This window comes from Thamnophis elegans, chromosome 3 (genome assembly GCF_009769535.1).
Source record: "Thamnophis elegans isolate rThaEle1 chromosome 3, rThaEle1.pri, whole genome shotgun sequence".
Taxonomy (NCBI): Eukaryota; Metazoa; Chordata; class Lepidosauria; order Squamata; family Colubridae; genus Thamnophis; species Thamnophis elegans.
Genome location: NC_045543.1, coordinates 50401774 through 50416788, shown reverse-complemented (window position 1 = coordinate 50416788; position 15015 = coordinate 50401774). Strand labels below are relative to the sequence as shown.

The 15015-nt window shown below is 39.1% G+C and overlaps 1 protein-coding gene across 1 annotated transcript in view; it reads left to right on the top strand.

Moving 5' to 3' along the window:
• The first annotated feature begins 676 nt into the window (after positions 1-676).
• LOC116505296 (neuronal acetylcholine receptor subunit alpha-7-like) overlaps positions 677-15015 on the top strand; it is a 108406-nt gene continuing 94067 nt past the window's right edge. The window contains exon 1 of the mRNA XM_032212459.1: positions 677-755. Coding sequence (XP_032068350.1) covers positions 677-755 — 79 coding nt within the window. The remainder of the gene's footprint in view (positions 756-15015) is intronic.

Sequence of the window (15015 nt, the reverse complement as noted above, 5' to 3'; positions counted from 1 at the left end):
CTGAAGAAAAGGGGGGAAAAAATCGCTCCGGCAGCGACGTAAGCAATCCGACTGGAGCTGCCGTCGTCTCGCACCGCCTGGCGTGTGAGCTGGAGAGGAGCCCCCCTCCCCACCACCACCTCCTCTTCCTCCTCCTAGCGTAGAAAGCGCACCCCCCTCCCTCGCTGACGTGCGGGCTGCTGAGGTACCCGCTACGAAGACAAGTTGGGAAGGTACCAAATCTCCCCCCCCCCCCCCGCTCGGAGCAGCACCATGTCGCTTTGGCATTCCACCCCCGGCCGCCCTTCCAGCCCCGCTTCTGGGCTTCGGCGCCTGCCTTCCCTCCGGCTGTGAAAAGCGCAAGGCGCTTCGGGCGAGAGAGAGAGACAGAGAGAGACAGAGAGAGAGAGGAAGGCGCGAAACGCAACAAGCCCCCTTAACAACTCCTCGCCGCCTTCGACCTCAGGGAAGTCAGCCGTGTTGGCTGGCTCTCGCCGGCAAGCAAACGGAGTGCGAGGACGTGTAATTGGGACCAAGGTGTTGTTGTTGTCCGTCCCGTCCCCGTCCCCCCTCGCATCCCGGTGGCAAAGTGGCTTCTTACCCGGACTTTTTCCATCGACCTTTTTCCCTCCTTTGTCTGTTGCAAGCGGGAAGAGAGTCCCTTCCTTCCCGTGTGGTCTGGTGACCGGGTTTGACGATGCTTACGGAGAGATGCCTGGGATTGCTCTACTGTGGCTTGTATCTCTGGGCATCTTTGTTTCTCTCTTTTTTGCAAGGTAAGTCCTGGGTTGTTTTGATGGCTGAGGCTATGAGAGAGAGAGAAAAAAACACACACACACACACACACACACACCAGATTTCCTTGGCAAAAGGTGCCTGGAGCTTTGTCTTTGAAAGAACTTGATTTATTCCCACTGAAACTGGACGGGGGATCTATTAAAAATGGGAACTTGTACTACAGATAAGCTACCTTATATATTGTTTTGATTCTTTTTTTTTTTTGGTGCAGGAGATGTGTGTGTATCTCTCTCTCTGTGTGTACAAATTAGAAAAAAGCTTGGGAGAGGTAGAGGCGATTTCATTACAGTACTGTTAAAAAGTGCCACTTTTTCTTCTGGTTTCATAACTTCTTTTGCGAACATACTTGTCAGCTATAAAAAAAAACCAAGAAGCCTGCAGCTGGCGGGAAAAAAAATGAAGTGTGAAATTCCTAACCGAGTATGACACATTTATCCTCAGATATGACAAGATAAATATAGGATTGATTTAAGAACCATCAGAGATTGGTTCATTAGATTTAAAGTACATACACCGGAGAGGAAGAGAATTACCTGTTTCAGTATTTGTCCTATTATCTTTTATTTTGCTATGTCAGGAATTAATTGAAAAGACAACGAGAGTTCTGTTAGAGAGTAGAAAGAAGCTTGTCTCACTCTAGTTGGCATAGTGTTGTTTACTTTTATACGTTTGTCTCCTGTCAATGATCTGAGTAGGTTTGGGCTTAATTTTAGAAGATGTACCAGGGTGATGTGAATATAGTAGATATAATGAACCAGTATATGAAATCTAGTACTTTATAGCTGTAGTATGATATTAAATTGTTCAAGGATGATGCAGTTCAGTTGACAAAAACCAAGAGAACAGAAATCCATACAAATGTTTTTAAAAATGGAGAAAGACCGCAACAAATATAATAGTCGAGCACAATATAACATTTCCAGGAGCTTCCTATCCTAAATAAAAATATGTAACAATGTCAGTACAAAGAGTAAAATCCTATGGATCGAAGCAAATCAACTTGATTTGACTTGTATCAAAAGAAAAATCTGAATGAGTAACTGATGTATTTAAGGACCAGACATAAGTTACCCTTTCTTATTTTTCTCTGTTATTTAACTGTAAAATAAGCAAATATTAATCTACTTTGCAAGGTGTAGGAAGAAATACTACAAAACAATTAACAGTATAAATGATTATTTGTCATACTACCGTGGTTCCCCCAAAATAAGACACGTCTTATTTATTTTTGACCCCTGAAATAAGCACTTGGCCTTATTTTGGGGGAGGTCTTATTATTTTTGAGGTGCAGGAGGTGGCGAGCGTGGTCACCTCATGGCTGCTTCTGTGTTGCAATATTTTCAGGGAGGATTTATTTTTTTGAGAGGGCTTATTTTAGCACATGCGCTCAAAAGCCTGATTGGGCTTATTATCCAGGGAAGTCTTATTTTCAGAGAACCAGGGTAAATAGAATTTTAATATTCCTGTTCTTGTCCCTAAATCTGATTGGCAAGTATTTTAATTATAAATACTTGGATATACATGATCTTATTATAATATTACTATCAAGCAGAGGATTTCCCATAAATACTCTCAGAATGATAAAAACAGAAAAATGCTTGACAGTTCATAAGATTTCCTTCCAGTCTTGCTTCTTGCTTTAAAAAAACCCATTAAGTTATATATAATACCAATAAAGCTAAACATATAATTAAAAAACCTTCTAGGACTCAGATGAACTTAACATTGCAATGCTATAGATGTACACTTAGAAGTGTCTTTAATTGGGCAAGCTCAAGTAAGTGTATAGTTTGAGGTCCAGTTTTAGAGTGTATGTATCTGTGTGTGTGTGTGTGTGTGTGTGTGTGTGTGCGCGTGCGTGTATGTATGTATGTATGTATAGTCACCAATTCATTTACTATTGTAGTACCTTCTAAAAGGCCAAATATGTGTGCAGATATCATCTTCTGTGTTGGATTACTTGATGGGCCTAGAATTGTGTTAGGATGGAGAACTTCTGTTATCTTGCTGGTGGACCTCCCATTAACAGGCTAAAATGCTAGATAAAATAGAAAATAAGTTCTTTTTTCATAGAATGAGTGAAATGACTAGACTTAAAGTTGTACCCCAAGAAGCTTAGCTGATTTCCACTAGAGTCCTTGGGCATGTGATGTGCCTAAAACTAGGCTAGCTGTTGGTATTCATGAGTCCATCTGGACTTTCTGAGGAGGCTTTACCCACTAAAACTATTATACCAGTTGAGGCCCTTATTAAAGTTGGAGACCCTTGCTATAGCTACGAATGTTCTCATTACTTTTTTATTGGATTGCTGCAATGTGTTGCCCTTGAAGATAATTTTGAAATTGCAACTAGTTCAGAATGCAGGAGCTCACATGCTGATTGGTGAGAATCAGTCCAGTATTATAATACCTACTGTATAATGTGGATACTGCATTGGTCCCTATTAGGATAGGTACTGTCCAAGGTTCTGCATTTAGAGCTCTGCTTAGGCAAAGAGGAAATTACTTCCATAGGGAATCTGGCTGGTTTGCTTCTGTTCTCCTCAGGGGTGAATAATATAGGTTATTTTAGGTCTAGTGGTAAAAGGAGACTAAGGTGCAAAACCATATTTCTCTATCATCTCATTCATTCCCTGGAATAAATTTCTTGCCTCTGAAAACTGGAGGGTTATCTTTAACAACAACAAGCCCCAACCCCCTTCTTTCTTTAAAAAAAAAAGACCACACAGTTCAAACTTGGCTTTTCAGATAAGGTTTTCATGACCAACATCCAGCTCCTGCTTTCCATTTTTGCTGGCTACATGTGATGTTTTAATTTGAAATGTACATATTTGGGGTTTAGTAAATCTTATTGTTTGCTTTGTAAATTGCCAAGAGTGTTTGTAATAGAACTCTTAATAATATGTAACTTTTGAGAAATAAATACATAAACAAATAATCTGGTTTATTTGAAACATGTTAGCGTAATCAAAGTATATTAAGATAATTAATCTGCTTTTGAGATTAATTCTGTAATTCTAGATATCTATACCATTCTTGAATGTGAGAATGGGGGAAAGGGACATTGTGTATCCCGTAGCCTTTCTACTTTTCATTCTGAGTAACTTTAGAAAAGTAATTTATCAATAGGATCACAAGTGGGAAAGATAGAGGCCATCATGTTTTTCAGTTCTGTGGATCAAACATAGTGCTGCATACTTGGTTTCCTTTTCATGATCAATGCTGTCAGCAACAACAGCTGTAGTCATTTGTTTGAGGAATGTACCTGACTTTAATAGGTTATTTCCGTTATAGTGGTTCAATCAATTGAATGTGGACAGTGCAATATCTAAACAGGGTTATGAAAGCTTATATCCTGGGACTATATGTATATGATTGAACAGCATATCATTTCTATAACCTATTCTAATAGAAATGAAGTAGTAATGTGTATTGGCTAGCATAAGCGTACATTACAATAGAAGTAAAGGTCAATGGTCTTGTTAAGGTGTATTATAGATTTCCCATTTTGAATGGCGTAAAATTGTGTTTTCTATCCAGTTAGTAATGCCTCTTGGCCTGTCTCTGGTCTCTTGCTTTTTTGGAACTTATATAGACGCAACCTCTTTGCTGGCTTCAAGGCCAGCACCTACAAAATTTGGGATTGGTGCCCATAAGCAATTGAGGTGCCCACTAAACTGAGCTCAGATTTTAACACTATCACTGTTTTGATGTTTTTCTAAACTCAGGAATGCAAAATAACAAAGTAGATTAAGAGTTGCAAAGGAGGTAGTGTATTATTTATTTCAGAGTAAAGTCTGTATGCAGTACTTATTATGCAACATTTAATGTACAATATAAACAATAAATAATTTAAATAAATAGTAAAATACATATTATTATGTAATATTAATTTGGCCAGGTGTTTAAAGGTTAACTGAAAGTGAAAATCTCCATTAGAGTGGCTATTTTGGCACAATCCTAATCCGTCACTACGTCAAATAAATTACTTGCATAGTCCCCCACTTTTGCTTTTTTAAGCTTCGTGAAGGGAAGGGAATATAGTGATTCTGTGACTTTTGTCATATAACTTTACTGCATCCGAGCTGTCTGCTGGAAAACAGTTCACTGCAGATCCTATCTACACTGTTTTCAGTGGCAAATGGAACTCTATTTAACCAATGAAACTGTGGGAAGCAAAAAGCAAAGAGATTAAGAAAGAAATATATAGAAATAGTCATAAATGCCTTGTCTGCCATTTCTTCAAAGATGGAAGCTTCTAAAAAACAATGCAGGGAATACAATTGAAGCATATCTTCACAGTCCAGTGCCAATACAACACATGTAGAGTTAATACTGACATTGGAGGTTTGAAGATTAGTATTTTGGTCCAGCAGAAATAATAAATGACAATACTTTAAAAGTGTCTTTATAGCACTGCAGTAAATTAGGTCAGAGTTGTGCAACTTGTGACCTGCCAAGCTGAACGGATCCCATTTGTTGTGTTATCCCACATACTTAACCATTCCTCTGCTTCTGTAGTCCCAACAAAGCCATAACAATAGAAGGCTTAGAAAGATCAGGAGGGTTACCATAGATAACTGTGGAGGATTGAAGGTTCACAAATTCTGCAAGTTGGATTTGAACTGTTTGGGAGATGGCTGAAACCCTATCATAAGAGACTTTGAAGGACTATTGAGTGAAATGGTGCAGCTAAAAAGGTCAGGTGAACAAGGTCTGATGAAAAGATGGGGTGGGGAAACAATGTCCTTCCATGATAAATGAATGAATGGCAAGTTATTATTACACAATGCCTTTTCCTCTGTTTTTTTTCTTTTAATGCTGTGCTTCTATTTGGGATGGAACATAGATAAAAGATTAATTAATGTGACATATTCTCTACTGTGTCAGCAGCAATCTGTCAGCGTAGCAACTGGGACTGTGATTCGCTCTTTCATTTGTTGAGAGTGAATTTTATAAAACCTGCTCCAGGCCGTAATATGGCAAATTAATTTAAAGCACATATATCCTTAAATATAAAATCAGTGACATTTCCAACAGCTGCATCTCAACCTGCTTCCTGCTAGTTGAACTGAGTCACAGAATTACAAGCTAGCAGTAATGGTATGAATAGGAAATTCTGGCAAATGTATCACATCTCTTTTGTGATGCCTTATCTATATAGATAATCATCGGCTTGCAATCACAGTTGGGACTGGAATTCCCATTGCCAAGCAATGAGGTTGTAAAATGAGATGTCATGACACTGCATCACTTAGTGACTCAGTACCAGTACGCCCCATTGTTGTCATTTAGTGAGAATCACATATTCGAGTACCTACGTACCACAATCCAAAACATTCCAGACTTGATCCCACCCAGCCCCAAACTTCAGGAAGGTAAGGGGTTGGTTCTAACTTCTCCCAACTGCCTATATCTTCCTCCATGTTTGCCCTTCAGGGCACCCTTTGATCCATTAATATCAGATGAATAATTGAGTAAACAATACCCCAATCAATTAACTGCCAAACGAACCAACAAGAAACAGACCAATCAAAGAACCTCTAAGACTATCCCCACCAACACTGACAGGACAAGCCACTAGACAGAATAGAAACTGAGAGCAACCCCACTCTTTGCTAGCACTGCTGATGTTATCTAGTTTGGGTAATGAAAGTTCTTCAAGAAAACAACCAAGCCCAGAGAGCACCAAGAACCCTTCATTTCAACCCTGAGCTACAAATATTCTCTTTTAGAATAGAATAACAGAGTTGGAAGGTACCGTATTTTTCAGAGTATAAGGCGCATCTTTCTCCCCCAAAGAGGGTGAAAATCTGGGTGCACCTTATACACTGAATACAACATTTCTGGCCTCCCAAAACCCCACCCCTTCACAAAAATGGACGTGCAGAGGGCTTGGGAGGCCTGTAAAGTGTTCCTGGGGGCTGGGGAGGGCAAAAACAAGCAAAAATGGGCTGTTATTTGCTTGTTTTTGCCCCCCAGCCCCCAGGAGCCCTCTACAAGTCTCCTAAAGGCTATGCATGTCATTTTTTGGCAAAAAACGGGCCCACTTTTTGCTCATTTTGCCCCCCCCCCCACTCACCTAGAGCACTTTGCAGACTGCTCAAACTCTGCATGCCCTGTTTTTCACAAAAAATGAGAGGGTTTGGGAGGCCTGCAGAGTGCAAAATCTTTTTAAAAAAAATTTGCCTCTTCAAAATCTTGGTGCATCTTATACTCCGAAAAATACAGTACCTTGGAGGTCTTTAGTCCACCCTCCTGATTAGGCAGGAAACCCTACACCACTGCAGACAAATGGTTAGCCAACATCTTATTAATAAGTTCCAGTGTTAGAGCTTCACAACTTCTGGAGGCAAGTTGTTCCACTGATTAATTGTTCTAACTGTCAGGAAATTTCTCATTAGTTCTAAGTTGCTTTTCTCCTTGATTAGTTTCCACCCATTGCTTCTTGTCCTGCCCTCAGGTGCCTTGGGGAATAGCTTCATTCCCTCTTGTTTGTGGCAGCCCCTGAGATATTGGAACCCTGTTGTCATGTCACCCCATGTCCTTCTTTTCATTAAATTAGACATACCCAGTTCCTGCAACCGTTCTTCATATGTTATTGGCCTATTCCTTCCCCTGTCTCTGCCCTTTGGGCCACCCTACATCCTGTCTTGTAGGGTGGCAAGCAGCCCACAACCATGCAGGTCTGGGACTGCTTGCCACACCCAGGAAGCCAAACTTGCCCCTGCCCAGTCCTAGTCACATCTGCCCTTGCTGTTCTGCACTCTAATATTGTAATGGAATGGATGTGTAACTTTGAGGAAACAGAAGGAGAGATGACACCTTGGAAGCAATCAGACAAGAGGGACAGAAGCCCCCAAATCATATAACAGACACAGAAAGAAACTGAGAAGAAAGACACCCAACCCCCCAGTGGATCAGAGCCGTGGAAAGTTTGTACCTTCACATTGCAAAGTTCTCTTAATGTAAGTAACCTTATAATAAAGTAGAATTTGTTCATCTAGTCTTGTTCCCTGACTTGTTTACCTGGGAGAGCTGAACACCAGTCTTGCAAGTCTGAAGGAACAAACTTCCTGCCTGCCATTTATAACTTTCAACCATTAAGCAATTGTGGGATTCTGCTTTTCTTGTCTGATTGCTTGCTAGGAAGCATCTCTCCTTCTCCTTCCTCAAGCTACTCATGCATTCCATTATGCTGACCTCTGCTGTCCTGCACTCCGCCGCCCCAGCTGACCTTCACTGTCTTCTTGCTTCCACTGCCAGCAAAAAAAAGGTGAAAAACAGTCCTAGCATGATGACTCAAAAAAGAAAAACCCCACCGAAAAAGCTCCAGGGTTGGTTTTCACTTTCTTTTCACAGCGTGAAAGGGCTTTCTGGTGCCATAGCTGCTTTTCGCTTTATTTTGTAATGCAAAGGCAACCCCAGCTTGGTTCACGAGTGTGGTGCAAAGGGACTTTTTAGCATGCCATGATTCCAGGATGGCATTTTGTTTTATTGTGTTCTGTGTTCTGTTTTATTTTATATCACAAAGCCCAGATCTAGCCTGGCCCAGGAGCCATGCCAGGCCCACCTCATCAGCAGTGGGAGCAAGACACACAGTGAAAGTCAGTTGTGGTAGCAAAGTTCAGGGCAGTAGCTATTAAAAGGACAAGTGCTAAGGCACCAGGTTAGAAAGCGGGAGACTGTGAGTTCTAGTCCCATTTTAGTCGTGAAAGCCAGCTGGGTGACCTTGGGGCAATCATGCTCTCCCAGCCCAATTCACCTCATAGGGGATGCTGTGGGGAAAATAGGAGAAAAATAGAGCATTAAGTACATTCTCTGCTTTGAGTTATTTAAAAGAATAATAAAGGCAGGAGATAGATACCATATTTCCCTTAAAATAAGACCCAGTCTTATAGTTTTGGGGGCTCCAAAATAAGCACTAGGGGTTATTTTGGGGAAAACATGATTTCAGGGTGATCAGCCCAGCTGGGCATCCCACCCCTGCCATGTGGCCACAGATCAATAAGTCTGTTTATTCAGTGCTGCCATAACCTCAAACAGTTGCTGATTGAATATTGTAAGTTGGCAACTACCTATAATCTATATTCTTTAGAGAGATTCTTAGGGCATCAAGCTTCATGCAATTTCTGTGTCAGGAAAACAGACTTTCAATATTAGCGTGTTTAGATTTAGTTAATTAACCATGCTTAGAATTCAGGAAGCTACAGTTTAATGATTCTTGACAGCACCAGGTTGGGGACTAACACAATAACCCTATACATGCTGATGTGGGGTTATTTTTTGAAAAGGCTATGCTATTAATTAATCAATTAATTAAAGTATTTATTTATTTTTCTTCCATTCAATTGACTCCGAATCTCAGAGAGTTCCCTGACAAATCTCTGCTCTTTTCTTGGTAAGTTTTTTTGGAAGTGATTTGTAATTGCCTCTTTCTTAGGGCTGAGAGAAAGTGACTGGTTCAAAGTCACCTGGCTTTGTGCCCAAGGCAGGACTACAACTCACAGTCTCCTGGCTTCTAGCCGGATGCCTTACTCACTATACCAGACTGGCTTTATATTTATACCCCTCATTAATCACCACAATTTGGATAGTTTGCAAACAATAAAAACCAGTTAAAGCAAACTGTATGCCCATTAAACTCAGAAGCCAATTCAAAAAGTTCTAGAACTGAGCATATTGTGAGTTTGCTTGGACTATTAAGGAACTCAACAATGCCCTGAGGCTACTCATTCCAGAGGAAACTGCTAACACTGGCACATTTTTTTCCTTGTCAAGTTGAAAGATTATAAATTTTCTCACCAAGCTACAACATATTTGGAAAAGACAAACAATATATCAGATTTAGCCATCAGCAAAACATGTATAAGGTCAAATACTCTGGAAAGACCCAGATTTATTTGACTGGAAATTTTTGCTTTCGGCTTAAATTATCATTTAACTGCACATTTATGTCTTTTAATGTGTTATAACCACATTTACTATTTTTTATGTGTATTCTAAGGACTCTTCAAAATCTTTCCTAAAGAAAAGTATATAGCTTTCATTTAAAAGCTTCTGTGTTGTTGTCAAGAATAACACATGTCCTAAATGCATATGCCAATCGTTTTCTTTGAATGTAGTGTGTATTTTTTTTTACATTATTGATTGATTTGACATAGGTTCCTGCACAGCTCCAATTGACTCTGGGCAGCTTACAGCATAAAACAAAACAAAGCAAAACAAAAAAAATGTAATATTAAAAATAATCATGACTACAAAGAAGATAATCAGGTCAATGACAAATATATCATGCAATCAACAAGGACTTTCATCCATCCTGCCCCTCTTCTGGAAACTTTATAAATTAATTCAGTAATGTGAGAAGTGCTTCTATGCAGCACACTTTCATTTCACCTTTACCAAAATCATATTGTAGTTTGCATTCCACTGATTATTGCACAGTCTGACTGATGATTACAGAGCCTGAAAGAACATCATGCTTTAGTGTGGAACCCGTGAGTTATTTGCCATTTTAAAAATCACAAATATTCCCTGCTTTATAAACTACAAATATGTAAGAATACTTACTCTGTAAGTATCCAGCTCTACAAAATTGCTATGTTTTTACATATTTCATGTATCCAATTCATTTTCTTATATAAAGAAGCTGATATTTTGAAGGGCACCATAAATGGAAAACTTCAAGATGAGTTAGATGAGATATGAAATGCCTCTTATGTCCTTGCTCACTGGACTGATCTTAGCAAAGTTCTTGAATCCCTAATCTGGAAACACAGTGAATTACATGTTGCTGAGTCTCGGAATATGGGAAGCAAAACACTGATAATAGTCTTTAAGAGTCCTGGGAGTCTTTCCATCAAATCCCAGAAATGAAAATAACTCACTTCTCTTAAGAGACTGTCTGACCAACAAATGTATCTGATCACCACCTGCCTTGAATACCCCTGAAGAGCTCTTAAGAGCAGAGGCAGGAGTACCTCTGCAATATTTGTGTATTCTTCCTAGTTCTGGATGTTTGTGGCAGCTGATGTTTATCCTAACTTTAGACACATTGTCAAATTATATAACATTTTAGATATACATGATTGTAATGCTTTTCTTCCCATATTCCAAGGTTTGGGGATACAGCCCAATGCAAGAGAATTTCTTTCTGCTTTCATATTGCACAGAAGAGAAATTAAGAGCAAATACAGCTTGATACATTGGAATCTGCACAGCTGTTATAACTATGGGTGTCTGGTACTCTTGACTAAACTATGCCATTGGTGAATAGGTGGCAATATTAAATAAATAAATAAACAATTAAATGAATAAATATGCCAGATGAGACATTTCACCTCGCCCCACCTTCCTGTTTTCTTGTTTGGATGATTTTTGTTTATAAATGTTTGAATCCATGAAATTTAACAGTAAAGCCTTTCCACAATTAAATGTGTAGATGTATAATAACACAAAAGGTTTATGATGTAATGAAACAAGCATTAGGCCACTCTCCAAAATTTGTCCAGTTGGAAAAATCTTTGTCATGTTGCCAAGTTTTTTTTACTGTGAGGAGTCTGTCATGGCAGTGAAATCTTATTAGTATCATAGATAGCCATCTCTTAGCAATTCTCTACTTGCACCTAACCGCAGTGCATACGTGACCTGATAACATCTATTGTCTGCTGTGTCTGTATATCACTGCTTTCATGTTGTTCCCAACTCAGGAATGAGGCAGGTCTAACTTGCCTTAGTTTTCCCTCCTTATTTTAGCATTGTCCAAGGACAGTCTTAAGTGCTATAACATCTGTGAGGCTTTCTCACTTATGTGGAAAGGAAGTCAGGTGGCTGACAGTATTTGGGAATTGAAGCAAAGGTGCCAGGACCACCAATGAGGACATGCTGGGGTAGTTTACAGCTGACTCAAGAACAGATAGATAGCATTTCAATTGAGCAATAGAGAAAGGTCTTCTGTTTAATGGAGCTGCTAATATCCAGGAGGGATCTGTTTGTTTTCAGCAATGAGCAGTGTTGGCTTAATTTTATCTCTTGGCACTCACAGGAGGATGTACTAAGAACCAAATGAAAAATTTTGCAACAATTGTTGTTCCCCGTACAGAGTGCATTAGTTTATAGAATAGCACTGTAAAAGTCATGCTACTTTTATTATGAACATAATAATTAAATTACTGACATGTTTTTATTCTATGAGAAATAAAGTGACAAAAAGCTATGAGACAATGTTTGATTGAAATAAAGAGGGTAAAGCAATAGATTCTATCCATATTAAAACTAAGACTTTAATTCATTAATCAGAGGCATCTGAATCAAGACAAAATTTCATCCAAATGATAAAATGTGCATTATAATATCATTATACAGGTTCTGCCCACAAGCCCAATGTGTGACATTGTGACACAAGTATTGTAAAAAAAGGAGTGGTACTTGTTTGTGACCATGTGGTATCCATTTGGTAATTTCCTCTCTTGCAAACTTCCAGGTTCTGCATTTGATCTTTTATGTGCTCTTTATACATTCCAAATTTGTTTTCGGCTTCTCTTAATAGCTCCCATGATACAATATTTTTACTGTGCATTGTAAAGGAGTCATTTAACAACCAGAAAGAAATTGTGGAATGCAATGGGTTGTTTTTTGAGCGGCAAATATTTCTGCCCGAAAACAGTCAGAAGACCTCATGCTGCTTCTCTGTACACATTTAGAGATAAATTGCAAATGCATTTATTAATTTAAAACATTTAAGTGAACATTGTCCATCAAAAGCTCCCCTAATGCTTTACAAACAATAAAAGTAGACTCTTTTCCCAGACTCTTTTTCTAAAAAGAAAAACAAAAAAGGCACACCAGTAAAAGAGTAACAAGAGATCAATTCTTAATGTTATTCAGATCTTGCAATGCAAGATGTGATCCAGAGATAATACTGTAATGAGTGTCGCCCCGTGTTAAAATTGCACTTCTTTACATAACACAGGTCTGTGACTAAAAAGCTGTTTGATTATTTTCATCCAATTTCCATGTATTTTGGTGTGCTGAAAACAAATAAAATATTGAAAAAACTCCTAGACATTATGATTTGCCACAACATGCAAAATTGTCTTCAAAGTTATCATTTTTTAAATTTTTGGTATTTATATATATTATGGGGTTTTAACCAAATTTAAAGTCCAAATTACTATTAATTAATTCACATAAGTGCATTTAAGATATGAAATGCCAAAAAAACCTTAAAAGGTTTGTCCGAGTTGTGTAAAAAAAAATATAGCACTCTAAATCTGATGGTCAGCAATATATACATAAGCTAAGCAAGTTTTAAGTCTGTGCTTCTAATGGTAGAAGGGGTTAATCTTTCTTGAAGAATCCAGTGGGTGGGAGACACAGGGCAGATAGCAGCATCTCTGGTCAGTGCAGGGGGCGTGGTCAGCACTGTGATGTCTCATGTACAGACACAGAGCTGCTCTCTCCTGCATGCCACACTTGTGCACGAATCATCATCAGGTTCTTGGTTCTAGGCTGTTCACACTTTTTCATCGCAATTCATGTTAGCTTGACATTCTTCAACATTATGTTATGGCTCCACAAAAGTGTATTAATTCGCCAGACAGTTTCTGTTTCATCTGTGGTGAATATACAGTGTTTAAGCAACAGCAGAATATTACAGACTTTGTGAAAAAAGTATACTTTGCATACTTTGGACTAAAAATTGGAGATCAAGATAAAGTTTGGGCACCTCAGAAAGTGTGCAAACAGTGTGTTGAGGACCTCCAAAACTGGTTCAAGGGTAAGAAAAAATCTTTCTGTTATGGGATTCCTATGGTATTGTGAGAGCAAAAGAACCATAGTGATGACTGTTACTTTTGTTCATGCGATGTGAAAGGGTTTAATTCCAAATGGAATTTCATACCCCAATCTTCACTCAGCAATTTGTCCCATCCCCCATGGCACAGATATACCAGTACCCAAGCCCCCTCCTTCCTTGGAAGAGATACCTAGCTCCGATGATACCTGGTTCATACCTGAACCAGATTACAAATCAAGTTCTGACTTTGAAGATGATACAAGACCAAAATTGTTTTCTCAGGAGGAGATGAATGATTTGGTAAGAGACTTGAATCTTCCCAAAGATGTCACTGAATTACTCGGATCAAGGCTGAAAAGCAGCCTTGCTGCCAGGAGTGTCATCTTCATGGTTCAGACATCGTGAAAAGGAGTTCGTTCCTTACTTCACCCAGGAAGACAAGTTGGTTTATTGCATCGATGTTGAAGGTCTGATGGGTCAATTTAAAATGCAATATGATTCAGAGCAATGGCGTCTTTTGATAGATTCTTCAAAAAGAAGTCTCAAAGCAGTTTTACTCCACAATGTTTTTTACGCTTCCATACCTATAGCTCATTCCATACACTTGAAGGAAACCTACGAGAACTTGGAATTGGTTCTTTGTAAACTTAAATATGAAGACCATGGTTGGCAAGTGTGTGGGGACTTAAAGGTCTTGTGCATGCTGCTCAGGCAACAAGCTGGGTATATCAAATACCCTTGTTTTCTGTGTCTATGGGGCCGACAAAATCATTGGATCAAGAGGAGTTGGCAGCTGAGGGTGCTAACAGTCGGTGAAAAAAATGTCCTCCAAGAAACTTTGGTACCTTGCCATAAAGTTCTTCTACCACCTTCACATAAAATTGGGATTGATGAAGCAATTCGTAAAATCACTTCCAAGAGATGGAGAATGCTTCAAATACTTGGTCACCAAGTTTCCATGCCTGTTGGAGGCAAAATTGAAGGAAGGTGTGTTTGTCGAACCAGACATTAGAAGGCTTATAGTTGCTCAAGAGTTTGTCAATACCATGACGGATCCTCAAAGAGAAGGGTGGATTGCTTTTAAAGAAATCGTACAGAATTTTTTAGGCAATAACAAAGATCTTCACTACAAAAAGATCGACAGAAGAATGCTGAAAGCATTTCATGCTTTAGGTTGCCTGATGAGTTTGAAAGTGCATTTCCACCAGTCCCCACCTTGACTACTTTCCTGAAAATTTGGGAGCTGTGAGTGAGGAACAAGGTGAACGATTCCACCAAGATGTTAAAGAGATGGAAAGGAGATACCAGGGAAAATGGAGCATTACAATAATGGCAGACTACTGTTGGATGCTTCAGAGAGACATTCCAGATGCTACTCACAAGCGTAAATGCACCAAGAGGAGCCTCACAAGGAAGAAGAATTGAGTTTACTGTGTGTAG